The sequence below is a fragment of the Saccopteryx bilineata genome, chromosome 11, assembly GCF_036850765.1.
Source record: "Saccopteryx bilineata isolate mSacBil1 chromosome 11, mSacBil1_pri_phased_curated, whole genome shotgun sequence".
NCBI classification, from domain to species: domain Eukaryota; kingdom Metazoa; phylum Chordata; class Mammalia; order Chiroptera; family Emballonuridae; genus Saccopteryx; species Saccopteryx bilineata.
The window spans coordinates 10594721-10615429 of record NC_089500.1 but is presented as its reverse complement, the minus strand read 5'-3'; the positions used below and the strand labels follow the sequence as shown (position 1 = coordinate 10615429).

General features: G+C 49.8%; 1 protein-coding gene across 3 annotated transcripts in view; it reads left to right on the top strand.

Annotated features, from left to right (window-relative positions):
- The window catches only part of ZCCHC2 (zinc finger CCHC-type containing 2), a 69232-nt gene extending 48914 nt beyond the window's left edge, over positions 1-20318 (top strand). For 2 of the 3 annotated variants that reach the window (XM_066246511.1, XM_066246509.1), the window contains 2 exons: positions 742-2178; positions 19619-20318. In XM_066246511.1, the coding sequence (XP_066102608.1) occupies positions 742-2178; positions 19619-19692 (1511 nt within the window). In that variant the 3' untranslated portion in view covers positions 19693-20318. Of the gene's footprint in view, positions 1-741; positions 2179-3099; positions 5159-19618 lie in introns of those variants that run through there. The other variant, XM_066246510.1, reaches the window with a different exon arrangement.
- Positions 20319-20709: the final 391 nt, after the last annotated feature.

The following is a 20709-nucleotide window of genomic DNA, read 5'->3' as shown; positions in this document are numbered from 1 at the left end:
CAAATAGGAAGACCTTGGGTTTGGTCCTGCTGAGTATAAATCAAGTGCATTGCCTACAGTTGGTTAAAGTTAAAAATACTTAGTCCTTTTCCCAGTAATAATGTGCTATTAAATAAATCTCTGTATTTTATACTATGCTTCATTCAGTCGCCAATCAACCTTTTGTTCTCTCTCCATCGGTTGTTATTTAATTAAAGACTATTTTTTAGAGCAGTTTCAGGTTTACAATAAAATTGAGAGGAAAAGACAGATTTCCCATATACCCCCGCTTCTCCCACACGTGTGACCTCCCCATTGTCACATGACTCACTAGAGTGGTACATGTTTTTGTTTTTTTTAAACAAAGGATGAACTGACATTGATATCTCGTTATCGCCCAAAGTCCATAGTTCACCTGAGGGTTGACACTCTTGGTGGCATGCTTTCGGTGCCTTTGGACAAGTGCGGAAGGACGTGGTCTACCATTATATCACTGCACAGAGTTTCCGCCTGTGCCCTCCTAGCTGTCTCCCCCCATCTTCTACCCTGGCAGCCACGGGTCTTTGTATTGTCTCCAGAGTTTCACCTTTTCCAGAATATTTAAAGTAAAATCTAAAGCCCAAACTTGAAGGACGCCAGTTTGGCAGTTAGGGAGTGAGGGGGATACATTTACTCCCGTTCCAGACTTCAGAGTTCCTTTTAGAGACACTGAGATGAGGTGAGAGCGCCTGTGTTCACACCCATGTGTATTGTTTCCCTTAGACACAGACAGCAACTCTGAAGATTCCGGGAATCCATCAGCAACCAGGTTTACAAGTTACGGTTCTGTCGGCCAGACTGTCTCCGTCAAGCCACCTGTAGAAATAGCTTCGTTAGGGAACAACGGAGGCCTCTTAGAAGACCCCTTAGACTCGCCCAAGTATCAGCACATTTCTTTCATGCCAACTTTACACTGTGTCATGCACAACGGTGCCCAGAAGTCTGAAGGTGTCGTCCCTCCCCCCAAATCTGCGGAGGGCAAAGCCATAGGCATGCTTGTTCCGGGCCCGGTGGCTCTTTCTGCAATAAGGGAGGCCACCAGCGCGGCCCCCGTTGGGATCCTGGGCCCTGCGGCTTCTCTTGGAGAACCAGAAAAGCACTTGGAGCTGCTGGCTGCCCCTTTACCTCTTCCGTCCACCTTCCTCCCTCAGAGCAGCGCCCCCGCTTTGCACCTGACCATCCAGAGGCTGAAGCTGCCTCCTCCGCAGCCAACGCCGCAGGGGTCCGAGGGCTGCGTGCCCAGTGGCCCGGGCCTGGGGGCGCCTGGTGCTGCCTTTGTCCCCGTCCACAGCGCTGCTGTGTTCCCAGGGCCTCCCGCCGCTGCTACCGCGGACCCCGCCCCCAAGCCCACGGCCCAGGTGGTAGGACTCAATCAAATGGTGCCTCCGGTGGAGGGCAACGCCTGCACGGCCCCTCCGCCCACCAACGTGAAGGTTGTCCTTTCCTCGCAGCCGCCAGCGCCCTATGCGCTTCCGGCTGGCGTGCTGCCCAGCCCGAGCTCTGGCACGCTGGGCGCTGCGGCCCCACCCGCCCCGTCGGGGGCCGGCCTGAGCCCCGCCTCTCCGGCCGCGGTCCCCACGCACAGCCCCGGGCCTGCACCCAGCCCGAGCCCCGCGCTGACACACAGCACAGCGCAGAGCGACAGCGCCGCGTCCTACATCAGCGCGGTGGGCAGCCCCAGCGCCGGGGGGACCGTGCTACCGCCCCCGCAGGTGGGCGCGGGGCCTTGCGGCTCTTGTGGGCGAAGGTGCAGCTGTGGGACCAACGGAAACCTCCAGCTCAACAGTTACTATTATCCTAGCCCAATGCCTGGGCCCGTGTACCGGGTCCCGCTCTTCCCTCTGCCGTCCATCTGCAACGGCAGCTACCTCAACCAAGCGCATCAGAGCAATGGAAACCAACTTCCTTTCTTTCTGCCTCCGACGCCATATGCAAACGGACTGGTCCACGACCCGGTCATGGGGAGCCAAGCCAGCTATGGCCTACAGCAGGTGGCAGGATTTGGGAGATACTACCCCGTCTATGCGGCACCCAGTGTAGTTGCCAACTCGAGCAGTTCAGGGCCCAAGAAGAATGGGAGTGTTTCATGTTACAACTGTGGTGTAAGCGGACACTTTGCACAGGAGTGTAAGCAGTCGTCCATGGAGGCCAGTCAACAAGGTAATCATGAGAGCTCCCAGAGGACTTGCTTTTAGTGTGCCGGGGTCTCCCCAGTTGGGGGTCGCGGGCAGTCTGGTGTAGCAGAAGGTCATTGTGTGCTTGTTTACGAATGTGGTGCTTTAAGTGACGAGTCACCAAGTGCAGACAGCAGAGCCTGGGGCAGACTGGGGTCACACAGCACCAGGAAGTTCAGAGTTCAGCTTCTAAATAAGAGAAACCATAAAGGCACTTTTTAAGGAGTATAATGGGAATTTGCATTCTAGAATGTCAAATCTCTGGTTTGCAGCACTTTTTTTTAAAAAAAAAAGCTACAATCGTCTTTCATAAAGCAAGCAAAATTTTTAAATCTTGAGGAACTAGGAAGTAATCTAGTCATCAGACATGTATGATTTTTAGTTGTCATTTAAAATGTCTTATAGCTGGCCTCTGTATTCCCACATCCTTCTTCCTGCTCAGCAGATGTTTTAAATAAAATGCTATTGCATTTTAAGGAACAGACTATTTTAAGCACTGGTTTGGGAATAAGGGAAATTGAACTAAGTTGAATATAATTACTACCAAGAAAAAAACTCCACCACCAAGAAGATTTCTTAAATAAGTATGAGTCAAATACCAAATTTCATACACACCTCAAACCATTATCTTTTACTTGCATTTGATTTTTGTCATTTTGCCAAATATTACCCAGAAATAGCCCTGAATTGGGAGTATATACTTGGCATTTTCAAAAGAAGCTGGAGTTTGATAGCTTTAGGTTGAACTTAGAGTGCAAACTTCATGTTACTTTTAAGAAGTCATTTTGGTATCATGGTGGTGCAGACGCTGCCTCCCGACCAGCATGCCCGTTTATACCGTGTCGTGGTTTTGTGATGCGTTGCCTTGGTGAGCAGTGACTTAGCAGTTCTGTCTTTCCCGTTTTAGGCACTTACAGACTGAGATACGCACCTCCCCTCCCCCCTTCTAATGATACGTTGGACTCTGCAGACTGAACCCAGTAGAGCTTGCCTACCTAACACACTGACGTGTGGGGAGTCATGCTGGGTGTGGAGGGGAGGAGAGGAAAGGTATTTTGTTTGTGTTTCTTTGTGTACATGTTTTTGAGATTTCTATGCAGTTGGGGTTTTTGTTTCTCCTGTACTGATGTCCAAAACAAAAAAGGACACATTGCTTATGAGCCGGTCTCCTGGTTCAACAACGGGCTTACCTGTATGATACATGTAATTTAAACATCCAAACAAACTGTCAAAAGGAAATGGATGTGTGGGGTGTTTTGTTGTTGTTGTTTTTTTACACTGACTACTTGCTGTGTGCAATGTTTACTGACTCTTTAAAACTGTGTATTTGACCTTTTTTTTTTTTTACAACTTTACAACACTGGTGACAGTCGTATGGTTTTGAAGAAAAGATACTTTGCTTCTTCCACAGCATTTCTCATTTTCCCGCTGAGTACACCTGCCTCCCTGCCCCTCCAGCTGCCTCCTGCCGGTGCAGGGGGTGGCTGATGTGTGGTCCACACTTTTATAAACTGCTCTGCACATAAATTGAGAGTCAATGTTTCACCTTCATCATAAGGGAGAAATCAGATTCCCCAAGTAGTTTGTATATATGAAACAAACAGCATCACGTAAAGACATGTGCAGCGCTTGTTGTCCAAGTAAAGATTCAAGTGGAAGAAGTATGAAACCATATGATGCTGAAAATACACAATGTGCGGATGGAGATCTTTTTCTTACAAACGACTTTTTTTACTTCATCCTACTTTTTTAGCCTGTTGCTGAGAGACATAAAGTGAACAAACTAGGGTGAGTGGTGTTCTGCGTGATTGTGTCGGTAATGGCTGTCGACAGCCCATTTTACATGTAGTCTACCACATGTCACGCTAAGAGACACAACACCAACTGTTACTGTGTTACGTCGTATTTGAAACCATGTGTGTCATTGTAACCTGAACAGAAGCCCTGCGTTTCTGTGCCAGTCAGGTATGGGTTCCCTAACCTATCTCTCGTGGCAAAGCCCCTTTTGTAACAGTTTACCTATGCTTGATCATAATGTGAAGGACTGAATTCTGAGTGTAAGATGGTATTAATCATGTCTGTGTCATGTCATTAAGTTTAATGCTGCTGTTAAAAAAGGGGGGGGGGTTGGGGTTTTTTATTTTTAAAAGTTGATCTATGTACTAAATTGCTTCCAGGTAATTTTGATGATTTCCTAAAGTGCACTGAGGTTATCTGGAAGATCGAGTGTGTGTTCTGGACTTCTGCCCTCACAGCGAGGAGCTCTTACAGCTCTGTCTTCAGCGGGGCAAGGGTTGGGGGCATGTTCCGTTTCTACCCTTCAGGACTGAGCGGAACCGAAGGGTTAGCGTGGTGTGCGGGACCATGCGTGTGCGGCAGGAGCGGCGGCAGCATCTGGTCTTGGTTCAAAAGCTGGATAGATTGCTAGACGAGAGGAAAAACTTGAAGAAAAAAGAAGCCTTGGTTAATGCTTCCTAGGTAGCGTTTATATTTATATAGCACCAATGTACATTTTGAAACCGTCTTTCAGGGGTGCGGGGCTCTAGGGGGAGGGGTGGGTGTGAAGGAGTAGGAGAAAGCTTTAATTTAAAAAGAATAAAAAAGTTTGAGTAAAGGAAATTATTTTGATTAATTCTATTTTATTTGATCTGGGTATTTTTGGACCACATTATTAAATTAATGGTTAAGGTGTAGCTGAGTTGTTCCAAGTGAGAGTTTTGATAAAGCTGCGTGTGGACCGCGTTGTGAGTCACTTGCCAGTTGTACTTTTATGGAGCTTATTTTATTATTTAAAATACTGTACTGTACATAGGAGGTGTGTTGCCTTCTCCTTATCTGTATGTTTACCATATACTTTGATATTTGAGATGTTATGTACCGGAAAGGCCACTTATATTTCTAGAACAGATTGGATTTTATGCAGCCTTTTTTTCCTTGAATTAACAGCAATAAAAAAAAAAGAAAAACAGCTTAAGAATTGTGCGTTATTACAAGTTTTGTAGAAGTGAAAGGTAGGAGCACTTCATACGTCATAATTTCCCCCCTTTTTAAAGAATCGCCCAGTATTTGCCGGCCACGGGGGCAGTTCCGTGTCCCTGCAAGCAGCCCCACTGTAAAAGGCAAGACTGCTTCTCTGTCTTCTTCTGCACATGCACTAGGCCAGTGCTTTCGAGGTGGCTGGACAGAGTCCTTGTCGCTCCGGAGCTTTGTCCCCAGTATGGGCCTTTCTCACCAAACATGTAGAGGACTTGATTTGTTTTCTCAAAGTTTTTAACATGGTTTTGTTTTCCCGGCACCTCTATCCATATGATACTGAGTAGTATCTTTATTTCATTGGTCATGTTTTCTATAATCCAGCCCCTAGTCAGTATCTACATAATCAATAATTTGTAAGAGATTACAGGGAAATGCTTTCCAAGTACCCGTAGCTCAGTCCTGTCCTCTGGCAGGGACGGATATCTTGTCCCTCAGGGTTTCCCCAGCGTTCTGTGAAGTCACTCAGGAGGGCTTCCGGTCTCAGGGCACTAAATGAGCATCTAGAACCGTGGTAGTCAACCTGGTCCCTACCGCCCACTAGTGGGCATTCCAGCTTTCATGGTGGGCAGTAGCAGAGCAACCAAAGTATAAATAAAAAGATAGATTTAACTATAGTAAGTTGTTTTATAAAGATTTATTCTGCCAAACTTAGCGAAAATTTGACATAAAGTACTTGGTAAGTAATTATTATTATATGCTTTAACTTGCTATAACTCTGCTTTATAAATTTTATAAAGTAAAGTTACTTTCCTACTTTATAAATCACCATTACTATGGAACCAGTGGGTGGTAAGAAAATTTTACTACTAACAGAGATACAAAAGTGGGCAGTAGGTATAAAAAGGTTGACTACCCCTGCTCTAGAGCATCTAATGGAAGTCCCTTCTGTCCCCAGCGGGCAGTGTGCGCAGTGGCTTCCCGTGCACCAGCTTTCCCCTCTAGCCAGCAAGTGCACACCTCCACGTACGTTACATACGTCACTCGGGCCACCTCTCAGCAAGCATGCAGGTGTCCGGCGGCGTTACCTGTGTCCTGTCCCATCCCTGTCCCTCCTTCCCCCACCATACCCAGGTAGCCTCTACTCCAAATTTCACTCCCACATTTTCTATCCCACTCCCCAAGGTACACCTGAGTTAGACAGAAAGGCTACCTGCGCCTGGGCTTCTGTGACAGTCTCCGCTCGTGAGTGTCCAGTCCCGATGCTACTTGCCTACAGTTCAGCTGTGTTTGCTGACTTGACAATATTCCATTGCATGGGGCAAGGGAGGACATAAAAGAGTATTGCAGGAAGTGCCATGCTGCTTTCTAAGAGGCTTGCACTCACACCAGTGGCATCTAAGTCCCCTGGTCCACCCTGTCACCTTCCTGAAATGGTACAGTCATAACACCATGCAAGATTGGCCAGGGAGGACCAAGTGTAAGCTGGAGGTGTTTGTGTAAGGCTCCGTGGAGGAGGTGAATGCGAGCCCTACCGTATGGGCAGGTACGGAGGGGCCCATGTCGGGGAGGAGACTGCATCCTGGAGAGAACTCCGGTAATGAAAAGCCCAGACTGGAGGTGACAGAGCTGTGCAGTTGGGAGGTGGGAGGAGGCGGAGACAGGCAGTTGTCATCATGGGAACATTTTGAAAGAGTTAGGAGATTTGTGGTTCAATAGAACAGACTTCGACTCTGGAGATTGTGGAGTTGACTGAATGAAATGAAAGTGGAAGTTACCAGGCTTTAAATAGAAGGGAACCATGTTGACGGGCGTGTTTGAGGAAACCGCTGGAAGGCCAGGTGTTCAGAGGCTGGTGGGGGTGAGACGGTGGGAAGAAGAGGAAGGGGGTGGAAGAGATGGGTAGAAGGCAAGTTGGGCCTCGCAGCTTCATTTTCCATAGATATAAAATGCGATTGTTTATTTAAATGATGGCTATGAAGATGAAATGAAATATTAAATGGGATGTGTCCGACATAATGGATGAAAAAAAAACCCCAGCAGGAAGGCACTGAGAGGTTAGTTCAGTTCAGTTTTGGTGAACGGGATTGGTTCCGGCTGAAAGGACTGGGAACGTGTGAAACAGGGTTGGGTCTAGGAGTGGGGCCGCGGGTCTCCGGGTGGAGGGGAGCCCAGCAAGCCACTGATAAAAGGCAGAGAGTACCCAAGGTCCTCAAAAGTGAAGTCTAGGTGGAGAGCTTCCCAGTTGATGCAGCTGTGGACTGTGTATGCAGGGGCTCAGGCCCACAGGCCTGACTTCAGTACCAAAATAGAGTTAACGTTCATTACAAGGCATTTAATTTTTTATGTAAGTGCTAAACATCAGATTTTTCTGAGATAGTTCCAGAAAACATTCATGCACCGTGTAAAGTAATCTTTCTTTTTTTTTTAAACAGGTAGCATCTGTTGCTTACGAGCATCCTCTGTGTGAGCTTGGAAAACATCTCTTTTCCCTTCTCCATACTGATCACAAAACCATTCTAGGGTTAAGGCAGTGAAACCAGATGGAGGCAAGCTGAGACGATGGGTCAGCCCCGTAACTCCAGCCCCTCCCACCATTTTATCTCAAATGAGAAAATGTGCCTACTTCCTCCACCCTGCCCACCGCACCAAAAAGCTTATGTATTTTTAGCGAAAGGAGCTGAAGGGTGGGGAATAAGGTCACAGAAGGGGTGCTCTGACTTTATACATGGTCAGAGCATCTCTGGATTTCGCTTCTCTGGGGTTGGGTGCTGCTGTTATGAGAACGAAAGGCTCTGGGGTCCGAGGGTGGAGAGGCAGGTGTGAGCTTGGGAACCTGGACCCTTCGCATGCCTGTGTGCAGCTGGGAACACCATCCTTCCCTGCCACATTGGATTCTTTTTTTTTTTTTTTTCCTGAAGTGAGAAGTGGGGAGGCAGAGAGACAGACTCCCACATGCACCCCACTGGGATCCACCCGGCATGCCCACCAGGGGGCGATGCTCTGCCCATCTGGGCCATTGCTCCACTGCAACTGGAGCCGTTCTCGCACCTGAGGCAGAGGCCATGGAGCCGTCCTCAGTGTCCAGGCCATCTTTGCTCCAGTGGAGCCCTGGCTGCAAGAAGGGAAGAGAGAGAGACAGAGAGAAAGGAAAGGGGGGAGGGTGGAGAAGCAGATGGGCGCTCCTCCTGTGTCCCTGACCAGGAACCGAACCCGGGACTTCTACATGCTGGGCCCGCGCACTATCACTGAGCAAACTGGCCAGGGCCTACATTGGATTCTTAAGGCCAATCTACCATCAGCCATCTTTTGAAAAAAAAGTGCATGAACTCTGTGCTAATGCCTGTCCATCTTGGAAGCACTGGGCTTTAGGCTTCCTTTTTCCTGCTCTGGGAAGGAGCACGTCACAGTGGGCAGTGAAGATGTGCAGTCACAACTCTGCTTCAGGGACTGCAGGCCTCAGGAACCAGCACTCTTAATCCTGATATCCTGTTCTGCTACTTGAAATCTGCGGGTAGGGGCGGGGCTGGCAGGGGACCTGGTGATCCTTCATCATTTTTCTTTTTCCTCTTGAAGCTCTAATTTGATCTCGCCAAAAGAAATTGCTTATTGGGAAGCAGCGCCACCTCGTGGGAGGACGAGGACAGTGCACGCAAGCCGATGTTTTTTCCCCACGGAAGTCAGAGAAAATCAAACGTAAGACAGAAAACATTTGAAATTGTAAGTCCGTGCCCCAGACTTTCAAGAGTGCAGGTGGATGGCCATAAAAGTAACCTGGACAGTCTCCTATTGGCACTCGCCATCTAAATTTGTTACAAACATTTAAACGCATTGATGGTACTCTGCATTTCCGTTTGTGCTTTTTCCTCCGTGGTCATTGGTCAGCACAGCAGCGTGAGGCAGGGACTCCTCCTCCGCCCTATTGTGCAGAGTAGGAACTCCGGGGGGCGGGGCTTGCACAGGGGCTGAGTACCACAGATACCCTGACCATGAAGGCCACCCCTAATTGAAGACTCAGTCTTACCTCCCTCCCGGCTCCCGGCTGAGGGCAGCGACCTTGAAAATCAGATAAAATGATAGCAACCCATGGCTGTTCATCCACAGCGCCCCTGGGATCCTGACACAGGACTGGGCCAGGTCCTGGCTGGTCAGAATGTCCCTTTTCTGTGTCTCTTTGAAGGCTTGGGGTGAAGGAATGTTTCTAGAGAGGTGGGGACTCCTGGGCTCTTAGAAGCAGACTTATACCCTTGCCTGTCGCCAATACATTCAGGGAGCAGCGACTCTCACCCATGTCCAAGGCTACAGACACACTCAAGTGCGTGCCCCCTGTTGGGACACCAAGTTTTGCTCTGCACAGCTTTTTATTTCCCCCAGGAGTCCTGACACATGGAACCTGAAGCGATTATTCATTAGTTTGAAGACTTCAGAAATTGAGGGATACAGGAGCCGGGTGAGCAGAAAGGACACATCACTGCTGGTATTTTTAAAGCTCTGAAAATCCGCATGAAGACTGCCCCACTGCTGGCCATCGCTGCAGGCCAAGCCCGGACCTCCTGACAGCCACTCCCACAGCAGAGTGCATGCAAAGGATGCAGCCAGGCTGCCCCGAGCAACTTCCTGCTCATTCTTGCCAGGGTGTCAGGGCTGGGTCATGTTTGCAACATGTAACTCCGCTGTGCATTGGATAAAGGTGTGACTTGTATAGGAGGCGGCACCGCCATGGCTGTGTTCCCAGCCCCCACCCACGCTGTGCAGGTGACCTTCCTCGGGCTTCCTTGCAGATCGAGGTGAGGGTGGGGAGAGTACCATTCATTTGGTAGCATAGTTACAGGAGTTAAACTTGGCAAACACATAAAGCAGTCATGTTGAACACATAGTAGGTGCACAGATGATTCTCAGTGGTAGGTAACACCTCAATGCCCTGGACAGGGCCAGCACTCAGAGCTCATTTCAGCCTCACAACAGCCCTATGAGGTGGGTACTCTGCCCCATTTTCAGTTGGGGAAGTTGAGGCACAAAGGCTAAGTCACGTCCAAGGATACATAGAAATTAAGTGACAGGGCTAGGATGGGAGCCCGCTGCTCCAGATCCCTGGGCTCCACTTCCATGCCAGTGGCAGGGGGCCCGCGCAGAGGGTCCCCGGTGGCTCGGCGCACATGCGCCGGCCTCAGGCTCACGGCACTCAGGCAGGCTCTGCCTTGGACTCTTGTCAGTCACAGCCAGCCCTCCTGGGCCTTCATCTCTCTTACCTGAGAGCAAGCGTTTGCCTGGGAGAGGGTGGTGGAAATCGAGCTCCATGATCTCAAAGCTCTGTGGCTGGAGGTTTTTCACTTTAAACGATTTATCAAGGTTTTCTAGTTCTTGGCCTTAACACTTAGGTTGGGTTTAACGGATCTGAGGTCATTCCTGAGGGTGGTCAGGAACACAGACCCCAGCTGGCACCATTGGCTAATGGGAGGTGAGGATGACTCCCAGGCCCTTGGGGACAAAGCTCAGAGGGAAGACTGCCCATGGGGCTGACCAGCCGCTAGGTGGCAGTATAAGCAGCCTTCCAGCTGTACTGGGACAGCTGCACCCGTGGTCAGGGTTCTAAGCTCTCCTCTTGTATTGGTAATGTCATTTGTGGGCCTTTCAGCCAAAACCTAGTCTTGTACTAAAGGACAGCACGAGGCAGATCCCGCAGAGGGGCTACCTGCAAACCACGGCCACAGCTAATGCTTTTTCCGTCCTCAAATAGTTGAGAAAAACACAAAGAAATGATTTTTTCATGACATGGGAAAATTAGATGGAATTCAAATTTTGGTGTCTACCAATAAAGTTTATTGCGGCCCAGCTGCTCCCATGAGTGTACATGTAGTTCCGGCGGCTCTGCCTGCACAGCCGAGTGAGCAGTTAGGACAGGGGCCGTGGTCCTCAGAGCCTGAAATCCTCCCTGTCCATCCTCCGCAGGAGAAGCTTGCCAGCCCCGGACACATAGGGACCTGCTCCCCACAGGCATGCCGGGGCCTGTGTCTCTGCGGTCCTGACGTGAGTGTGGGAGCTTGCACGCTGTCCTTTTGGGTACGTGGTGTCCTCCACACAGTAGCACCTGGTGCTCTAGGGGGACATGCACACAGCCATTTAGCAGACAGTTCCTGGCTGGGATCCCAGGGATGGCGAGGGGCATCACGAGCTTGTCACAACACGGCAACAGCCAGCAGTGGGGGACAGCGAGGGCGGCGGTGAGCTCTGCCTGCCGAGAGCTGGGCGGGGGGGGGGGATTTTCCAAGTTGGGCCGAGAAGGAAGAAGGGATGTTCCTTATCTAAGAGGTGAGAGTGTCGAAGGAAATGGCAGTATCAAAGATGCATCTTAGACAAAGCCCTGCTGGGGAATGCAGACGGGCGCGAGGCTGGGCTGGGGACCAGGCGGCCATGATGAGGTCTGGCGAGGACAGGCTCTGCCCTCACACAGGAGAGCGCAGGGAAAGAGGTCTGAAACAGAGTAGCCTGAGGTCCTTTCCTCCTGCTGGGCTGTGGGGCTTGGGTGGTGCCTGGCTGTCCCTTGTCCGTCTCTAAGCGCGACCTGGGAGCGCCTGCAGCCGTCCGGCCGAAGGGCTGAAATGAACGTGCAGGTGTCAGAGCTCTCCCTCCTCCGGCTCGGACTGACGGGATGGACCAACTTCTGTTGGTGGGGGAGGTCGGAGTAGCGCCTGCAAAGGGGGCTGCGCATGAGCATCCAGAGATACTGCAGAAGACGGAGAATATGCCCTAGAGACCAAGAGAAAGCTTCCAGGAATCGAGTCATTGCCATCTGCAGCCGAGATGAAGAATCCTCGCCAGCGAATTTGACAGTCAGTTCACTGGTGATGCTAGGAATACGGTCACTAGAGGATCGGTGCCGAGTGGGGCAGGGGACAGACCAGTGCAGGGGAGGACTCCCAGACCAAGGAAGGACACGGAAATAGAACTGTTGCCACAGGCACAGTGTAAATGGGCGGGAGGGGAAAGGGACCCAGTGGCCTCTTCTCTCTGGTTGTCAGGCCTGAGGTGAAGCCCCAGCATCCCTGAGGGTTCCCTGAGGCTGTGGCCCCTCATTTGAGGTGTGGCCAATTGCATGGTACATTAAAAGATTTTTCTAAATTTTTATTGAATGATTGATTTTAAAGAAAGAGGAAGGGAGAGAGAGAAACATTGATTTGTTGTTCCATCCATTCATGCACCCATTGGTTTTTGTGTGTGTGTCTGTGAGAGAGAGAGGGAGGGAGAGAGATGAGAAGCGTCAACTTGTAGTTGCATCACTTTAGTTCACTGATTGCCTCTCATCTGTGCCCTGACTGAGGGGAAGGGGCACAAGCTGAGCCAGTGACCCTTTGCTCAAGCCAGCGATCTTGGGCTCAAGCCACCAACCATGGGATCATGTCAATGATTCATGCTCAAGCTGGCAACCTTGGGGTTTCAAACCTGGGACCTCAGCATCCCAGGTCAATGCTCTATCCACTGCGCCACCACCATCAGGCCATTTATTGATTCTTGTATGTACCCTGATCAGAGAGAAAACCTACAACCTTGGCATATTGGGTCGACGGTCTAAGCAACTGAGCTACCTGGGCCAAAGGGTTTTTCTCTTCAGGTTGAAGGGGTTTCCTAATGGAGAAGGACCTCAGGTTCCAGGGTGGAGATCTGAGTTCCCGTGAAGGTTCTGTGCTGGTTTCACTGCGCTGGCCCACTTGGTGGCCTCTGTGGGGCTTGCCTTTCCTCTTGTTCCCTCACTGACCCAGCCAGCTCTGCTCGGTTCCATCCCAGGGCCTGACTGCCCAGTCTGCTGTCAGAGGCCATGGCCAGGGCCCAGAGTGCTGTCGCCTCCCATCTCATCAGCCTTCACTTTCCTGGCCCTCGAGTCCAGGGCACAGTTCCCAGGCGAAGTCCCAGGAGACCCAAACCTTGTCCACAAGTCACTAGTAACTCCCAGCAAACAAGCAAGGGACAGGAGAGAGTCCTTAGGCCACCGCAAGAGCTGTCTTAATACAGTGTATGTGGGACAGCGCTGAACTTGATGAGCAGCAGGGTCCACCCGGAGACGACCACCCGGCACAGCACCAGTTTGGATTTACAGAAATACGTATGAAAAGATGGGTGGCCGACCTTGCCCGACACTGTGTCGGATGAGGGAGTGAGGGAGGGCAGTTTACTAAACACGGGCACCAATTCCATTTTGCAGGCAACGTTAATACCACTAGGGCGAGCATTTCAGAAGGACCTATTTACTAGCAAAGAAGTGATATTATAGTTCAACTCTTTTTAAGGAGGTCCCTGAACAACCTTATAGCCTCAGTCTAGTTGCTGATTTTTTAAAAGCAGGATGCCAGAGTGGTTACCAGCATAGATGTTTGATCTTCCAAGTTCCTTTAACAATATCTTCCTGTTCAAAACCTGCCCTCCTGTTTCAGAGCCAGGCAAAAATTAGGAACGCCTCCTTTCTTCAGATTAGGCTGTGCTTTGTGCCTTTGTTAGCTATTCTTATTTTATACAACCTCTCTTTACATGCATTTTCTGTCTGTCTCTTTATGACTGATGAGCTGGTGTTGGTACTTTATTTCTAAAGTCCATGGTCTACATTAACATTCACTGTTTGTGTTGTACATTCTGTAGGTTTTGACACATGTATAATGACACGTATCCATCACTACAGCAGCACGCAGGGCCCTCTGTGCTTGGTCTGTTTGTTCCTCCTCCTTCCCAGCGCCTGGTGACCGCTGACTATTCGCTGTCTCCATGGTTGTGCCTTTTCCAGAACGTCATGCAGCTGGAGTCATACAGTGTGGACCCTTTTGGTTGGCTTCTTTCACTTAGGCACAGTCATGTAAGCTTCCGCTATGACTTTTGATGGCCTGATAGCTCATTTCTTTCTTTCTCCTTTCCCTTCCTTCTTTCCTTCCTTCCTTCCTGAGTCCATCCTTCATTCCTTCCTTCCTCCCTCCCTTCCTCCCTCCCTCCTTCTCTCCTTTCCTGAATAGCCCATTGTCTGGACGCACTGCAGTTTGTTTATTCCTCACCTGCTAAGGGACATCTGGCTTCTTTCCAGGTTTCGGCAGTTAGGAAGAACGTCTCTCTAAGCATCCACACGCAGGTTTTCGTGTGGACGTCACTTTTCAACTTATCTGGGTGGAGCCCAAGGAGCACAGCTGCTGGGTCATATGGTAAAAGGATGTTTAGTTTTGTAAGAAACTGCCAAGCTGTCCTCCAAAGTGGCCACACCATTTCGCATCCCCCCAGTGAGGAAGGGGACTTCCCATGGCTCCAAGTCCTCACCAACCTTTGGTGTTCCTACCGTTTGGGATTCTAGCCTTTCTGGTAAGGATGTAGTAGTATCTTCATCTCGTGTAAATTTGCAATCCCCTAACGATGTAAGATGTGAAACATCTCTCTTGTGAGGTGTCCATATCTTTTGCTGATTTTTTCCAGTTGTTTTTTTTTGGGGGGGTAGATTGATGAAATTGCTAATTGGTATTATCCAATCAGTAATTTTTTTTTATAAATAAATTTTTATTTTAATGGGGTGACATCAATAAATCAGGGTACATATATTCAAAGAAAACATTTCCAGGTTATTTTGTCATTCAGTTCTGTTGCATACCCATCACCCGAAGAGAGATAGATCGCCATCCGTCACCCTCTCTCCAGCTCTCTTTGTACCCCTCCCCCTCCCCCCCTCTTGCCTTCCCTCCCCCCACCCCCCGTAACCACCACACTCCTGTCCATGTCTCTTAGTCTCACTTTTATGTCCCACCAATGTATGGAATCCTGCAGTTCTTTTTTCTGATTTGCTTATTTCGCTCCGCATAATGTTATCAAGATTCCACCAATCTGCTGTAAGTGATCCGATGTCATCATTTCTTCTAGCTGACTAGTATACCATGGTGTATATGTGCCCCATCTTCTTTATCTAGCCTTCTATTTTTTTTTTTACACTAGTTAAAAGCCTTTAAGCAAACTCTTGGCCAATACAGCAAGAATCCATAAAAGAGTAGTGTCCTTAACATGTTCACCAAGTCCAAGTTGGCCCCATCACCATGTCAAATCCCTGAAAAATGCAACCCAACCACAGTTCAGTCTGTAGGCTCTGTCACAGGGAGCAGGAGTCCAGGAAAAGTCCACATCCAGGAAAAGTCCGCATGGCACTGGAATTGTTGTCACCATTCTATACTTTGCAGCTCATGTCCAAGTCCCAGTGACCGCTGCTTCTAGCTGGGAATGATTCAGGTAGACTGGAGAAGCCATTTGCAGCATGCGTGGATATGGAGCTTCTGTTCTCCTCTGCCTGGAGAGATGAGACCAGGTAGCTTTTCCCTGGAGCTCTGCGACTGTGGCATGGTAAAGAGAACCTTGGGATACACTAAGCTGGGTGGCAAAGGTAGATTCATAATAGAAGTTGGCAAAATGGGGAAAGAGAGCTCTAAATTAGGAGTAGGTCCCAGTCTGAAATATGAGTGGGGCATTGAGGTAGGAGGGATAAAGGAAACACTATATATTAAGAAAAGCAGCAGAACATAGGGCTATCAACACCCACAACAGAGATCTTCGAGGGAAGAATAAAAAAACCTGACTATTCAGGCCAAACATAGTTAAGTGGCCCTTGTGCAAATGAGATCAGTTTACCTGCTTCTTGGAACAAATACCCTGGGCTCGTCCACAGTGTCGTAGATGGGGCCAACGGCCCTGGGCACCTTCAGCCTTCAGTGGCATACCCCAGCTTTCTGGGCAAGGTTAGGTGATAGGTGGCTGGAGCAGGGCTGGAAGAGACTGAACCCTCCCTTAGAGGAGCGAGGGGGAAGCCTACCTTCCAGTGTCCCTGTTTCCTCACAGTAGAGGCATGTAAGCCTGGCAGGCTTTAGCTCAATGACCTTCCTTTCCACTATTGAAGCAGGACCCAGATGGCCTCCTAGGAGACCCCTTTGGGGTGTTGGAGCCTTTAAGGGCATATCCTAAAAGCTGGTAGTTCCCCTGATCTCTATTGGGCTTTTTCTGCCTCTAGATATCTTAAAAGCCATGCTCAGAAGATCTCGCTGAGGGGTTTGAGGATCCCCATCCGCCTATATAAATCTTTTCCATATATCTGGACAGTTGGGTTTTTTTAATTGTTGAGTTTTAAGAGTTCTTTGTGTATTTTGGATACCTGACCTTTGTCAGATGTGTTTTGCAAATATTTTCTCCTTGTCTTTTTGTTCTTTTTAACACTTTGATCCTTTTATTACAATGAAATGGGAATGCGGGCATACCAAGGGACCAACACCAGTCAGAGGGTCACAGATCTGTCTTTATTCTTACCAGAGGTGGCTCCCCGCAGCCCCCAGTGGTGACTCCCTGTGCATTCAGAGCATGCCAGAAATGGATGACTTCCCCAGTGGTTGCCATAGCCTCAGCCCAGAGCCTGTGCTGCTCATGGACAGCGGGGATGGGTCCTGAGGGTTTCCAAGTCCCATTCTTGTGGGGACAACCAGGCACTGTCAGAGGGCTGGGCCACTGCTGACCTTTTTCTGTGGTTTGCCCAGAGGACAGAAGCTGTGAGCTGACAGTAACATCCCCTCATAGCTTCCTCACCCTGACTTTGGGACACGAAGGACCGAGTTCCTCCCGTGTATTTATAGAGACAGCAGAGTAAAAGGAGAAGCAGGCAGTTTCTAATTCAGGCTTCACTCAGGGGCTACAGGTGTTGCCTGTCGCCGCTTGGAGCAGATGTGCCTCCTTTCTGGACACAGACCTTGGCAGGGCCAGGGCAGAACAAAGGACAATGGCCCAGACCAGCGGTTCTCAACCTGTGGGTCGCAACCCCGGCGGGGGTCAAACGACCAAAACACAGGGGTCGCTTAAAGCCATCGGATTTTTAAAGCCATCGGATTTTTACATATTTATTATACAATACATTTTTAAATAAAATCCGATGGCTTTAAGCGACCCCTGTGTTTTGGTCGTTCGACCCCCGCCGGGGTTGCGACCCACAGGTTGAGAACCGCTGGCCCAGACTATCAATCCTGTCTGCCTCCCACAGGATGGAAAATCATCACATGGCCGCGGGAGGGAAGTTCAGCTCCACAGAGGGGCTTTTTCTGCAGGTCTCCGGAACCGGAACGTCCCTTCCACCGAACCCACTTCCTGATGGATGGATGCAGTGTCCTGAGGCTTCAGTGTAGCTACGTGATCTTCTCTGGAATCAGCGTTAAAATGTACACATTTCTGGCTGTGTTGACAAACACACCGCCAACAGGAAGTGAGCTGTCTGGAGTGCCAGGACCCCGATGGGAAATCACTGCACCAAGCCGTTTCAGAATCCCTGTGTCCTCTTGAATCAGCCTTACCACCTGATGTGGGGGGTGATTACCCTGGCCAAGGGGGTAATCATTCCTGGTGGGAAACAGTCAGAAATGGTCCCTCAGGTCCAGTGACAGTGGAGGAATGCAATGGGTCACAGCATTTCCTCTGGTGCCATCAAAGGAGCATGGGGAGCCCATGCAATGCAGGCTGCACAGCCTGGATTGCACAGACTGCCTGCGGCCTGAGAATGTGAATTTCACAAGCAACCAAGATGTTCAGATGCACATTGATTTGCAAAAATCATTAAAAGTACACACTTTTAGAAGCCTTAAGAATCTGGATTTAGATCTTGACTGGGTCAGCTGGTAGCCGTATCATATTGGACAAATACTTAAATGCCTTCGTCCTGCTCTGCAATATAGGACTAAAAATACCAGGGTTTGTGGAGATGCACCCTGTGCCCGAACAACCACCAGACGTATGGAAGCAGAAGCGTTTGACGTGGGCACTGAGGCGCGAGGCGGCGAGGAGCGGCAGGAAGGGGACGTGGTGCCACAGCTTTGGAAAGGCTTGCCAGTGTCTTCACAAGCTAGACGTGCACCTCCCACCATCCAACCGTTATACTTCCAGGGATTTCCCTGAGAGGAGCGAAAGTGTGTGTGTTGACACAAAGATCTGCGCAGGGATGTTCATAGAAGCTTTATCTATTTGTTCGTAGCCCAAACGTGAGAACAACCCAAGTTGCCATCAACAGGTGAAACCGTGGTGCTGCCCAACAATGGAACATTTTTCAGCACTCCAAAGACGCTGAGACCACAAGATGTCTGAATCTCAAAATAATTGTGCAGAGCGAAAGAAGCCAGACACAAAAAGGCAGGGGGAGCACAGACAGTGATTTCATTGAGACCGTCTGCTGGGAAGTGCAGGCTAACCTCCAATGACAGACAGCACAGCAGTGGTTGCCCGCATGCAGGGGCAAAGGACAGAGGGACCCCAGGAGACTTCTAGATATTCACTATCTTGATTGCAGTCATGGTTTCACGGGGATATATGTCAAAACATTAATTTTTTACACTTTAGGTGCAGTTCATTGATGTTGAGACCTCAAAATAACTGTTAAAATTCTTAAACGTTTAAAAAATTTTTTGAAATTCTGTCTGTGAGTCGCACCAGCAGTGTTTCAAGTGCTCAGTAGCCACATGTGGCCAGTGGCTCCCATATTGAAGAAGACCGTTTCCATCGTGGCAGAAAGCGCTTTGACTATTGCTGGTCCACATGCAGGAGCCTGTTCTAGGCTGGCAGACAGTTCTAATTTTTAAAAAAAGTTTCTTCTGGCCATAGTGCTCACTGCCCGTTTTATCTGGAGAGCAAAATGGATGATGGCAGGAAGGGACATTTGTCAAGCATTTCCCAGCCGTTGGGACAGGCCATTGGCAAGGGGCCAGGTGGGCAGGTGAAGCAGAGGCCTAGGGAACGGAAGAGGCCTCCTGGCTCGGAGCTCTGCTCCTAGGAGACCACCTGAGGGGAAGCTGGGTGAGTGGATACGTCCTGCTCAGTGAATCAGGAGAAGAGGAAGGGGAGAGAGAAGTAAGGGGGTGCAGAGGTCGGGCTGATACATGGTGGAATCGTAGTAAGTTCTGGCTCCACCTGCGATCTTTGGGTTCAGACTGGGTGAGGGAACTGAGCCCCGTGATGGGAAGGGATGGGCCCAGGTCCTATCAGGATTAAAGAGAACAGTCAGAGCCAGGGGGATCTGGCTCTCCTGGAGCCGGGCATCTAAGTTTTAAAAGCTAGAACCATAAGTAGAAATGATCACGGAGCGATAAATCATGTTCAGCTTGCTGCCTCCTTCCGTTGTGCCGACGGAGAGCACTGGTGTCATGCATACTAGTCACACTCTTTACACTCTGGGCTCCCCACTGTCATCTACTCAGTGTGGACACCGGGGCCTTGACCCCTTCATGGCCCAGGGAAGCCACAGCCCCTCCTCAGAATGTTAAGTTTATCAAATCACATGCAGAGTCACACAGAAAACTGGGGGTGGTCCAACACAGTTTTGTGCCCAGAGCCTATCTGTGAGGGACCACAGGTGTCACCACAGAGGAATGAGGCCACTCTCACTGAACCTTTTTTGACAACTTAGCCATTTTCACCCCATATTCCAGGACGCAATCAAGCAAGGAGTTTGGCGTCCCTAGAAATCGGGCCTTCTGTGGGTGAACAGAAGGAACTGAGATGACAAGAGGACCGTGGAGAAAAGAGGGGCCTGCTGTCCTCCCCAATTCTGGACTGTGACCAAGGTCGCCCCCCAACGCCAGGCTGGACCGGGTCTCTGAGCTGCCTGCACCACCGGCCTGAAGTGTGGGCAGGGGAGGGGTGTGGGTATTCCACCAGCTGCCCAGCAGTGAGTCAGTACGCAGGGCTCGCAGTGAGTCCGGAGGCCCGGGATGGAGATTGCCAGGGTTGGCCATCCAGAAATTGCTCCTCTGCTCCCTGCCTGGTGCCGAGCCACCCAGGTGCACTGGGCCTTGAGCCCCATCTGTGGGCAGCCCCACAAAGCCAGGAAACACTATTCCTTTGGGTCATCTTCCCCCTGGCTTCTAACCCCACCGGCTCCGGTCTGGGTTCCCAGGTGTCTAGATCACCCCGAACTTGAGTGGAGAGAGACATCGCCCTGGGAATATCAGCAGAGCAAGCGGTGTCGCGTGTCTAGTGGGAGCTCGGTTATTATAAGGCAGGGGTCCCCAAACTTCTTACACAGGAGGCCAGTTCACTGTCCCTCAGACCGTTGGAGGACCGGACTATAAAAAAAACTATGAACAAATCCCTATGCACACTGCACATATTTTAAAGTAAAAAAACAAAACGGGAACAAATACAATATTTAAAATAAAGAACAGTAAATTAAAATCAACAAACTGACCAGTATTTCAATGGGAACTATGGGCCTGCTTTTGGCTAATGAGGTGGTCAATGTGCTCCTCTCACTGACCACCAATGAAAGGGGTGCCCCTTCCGGAAGTGCAGCGGGGGCCGGATAAATGGCCTTAGGAGGCCACATGCGGCCCGCAGGCCGTAGTTTGGGGACCCTTGTTATAAGGCCTCGGTGGAGGTTAAGCGAATGAATCAAGGAAGGGAACCCCCCCACCCCAAGTCTCCCTGTTATTCCTGGAATCAAGAAGTGACATATTCTCTTTGACTTAGGATGTGAACACACAACACAGTCTAGAGGAGGTCTTGTGCAAGGGCACACCTG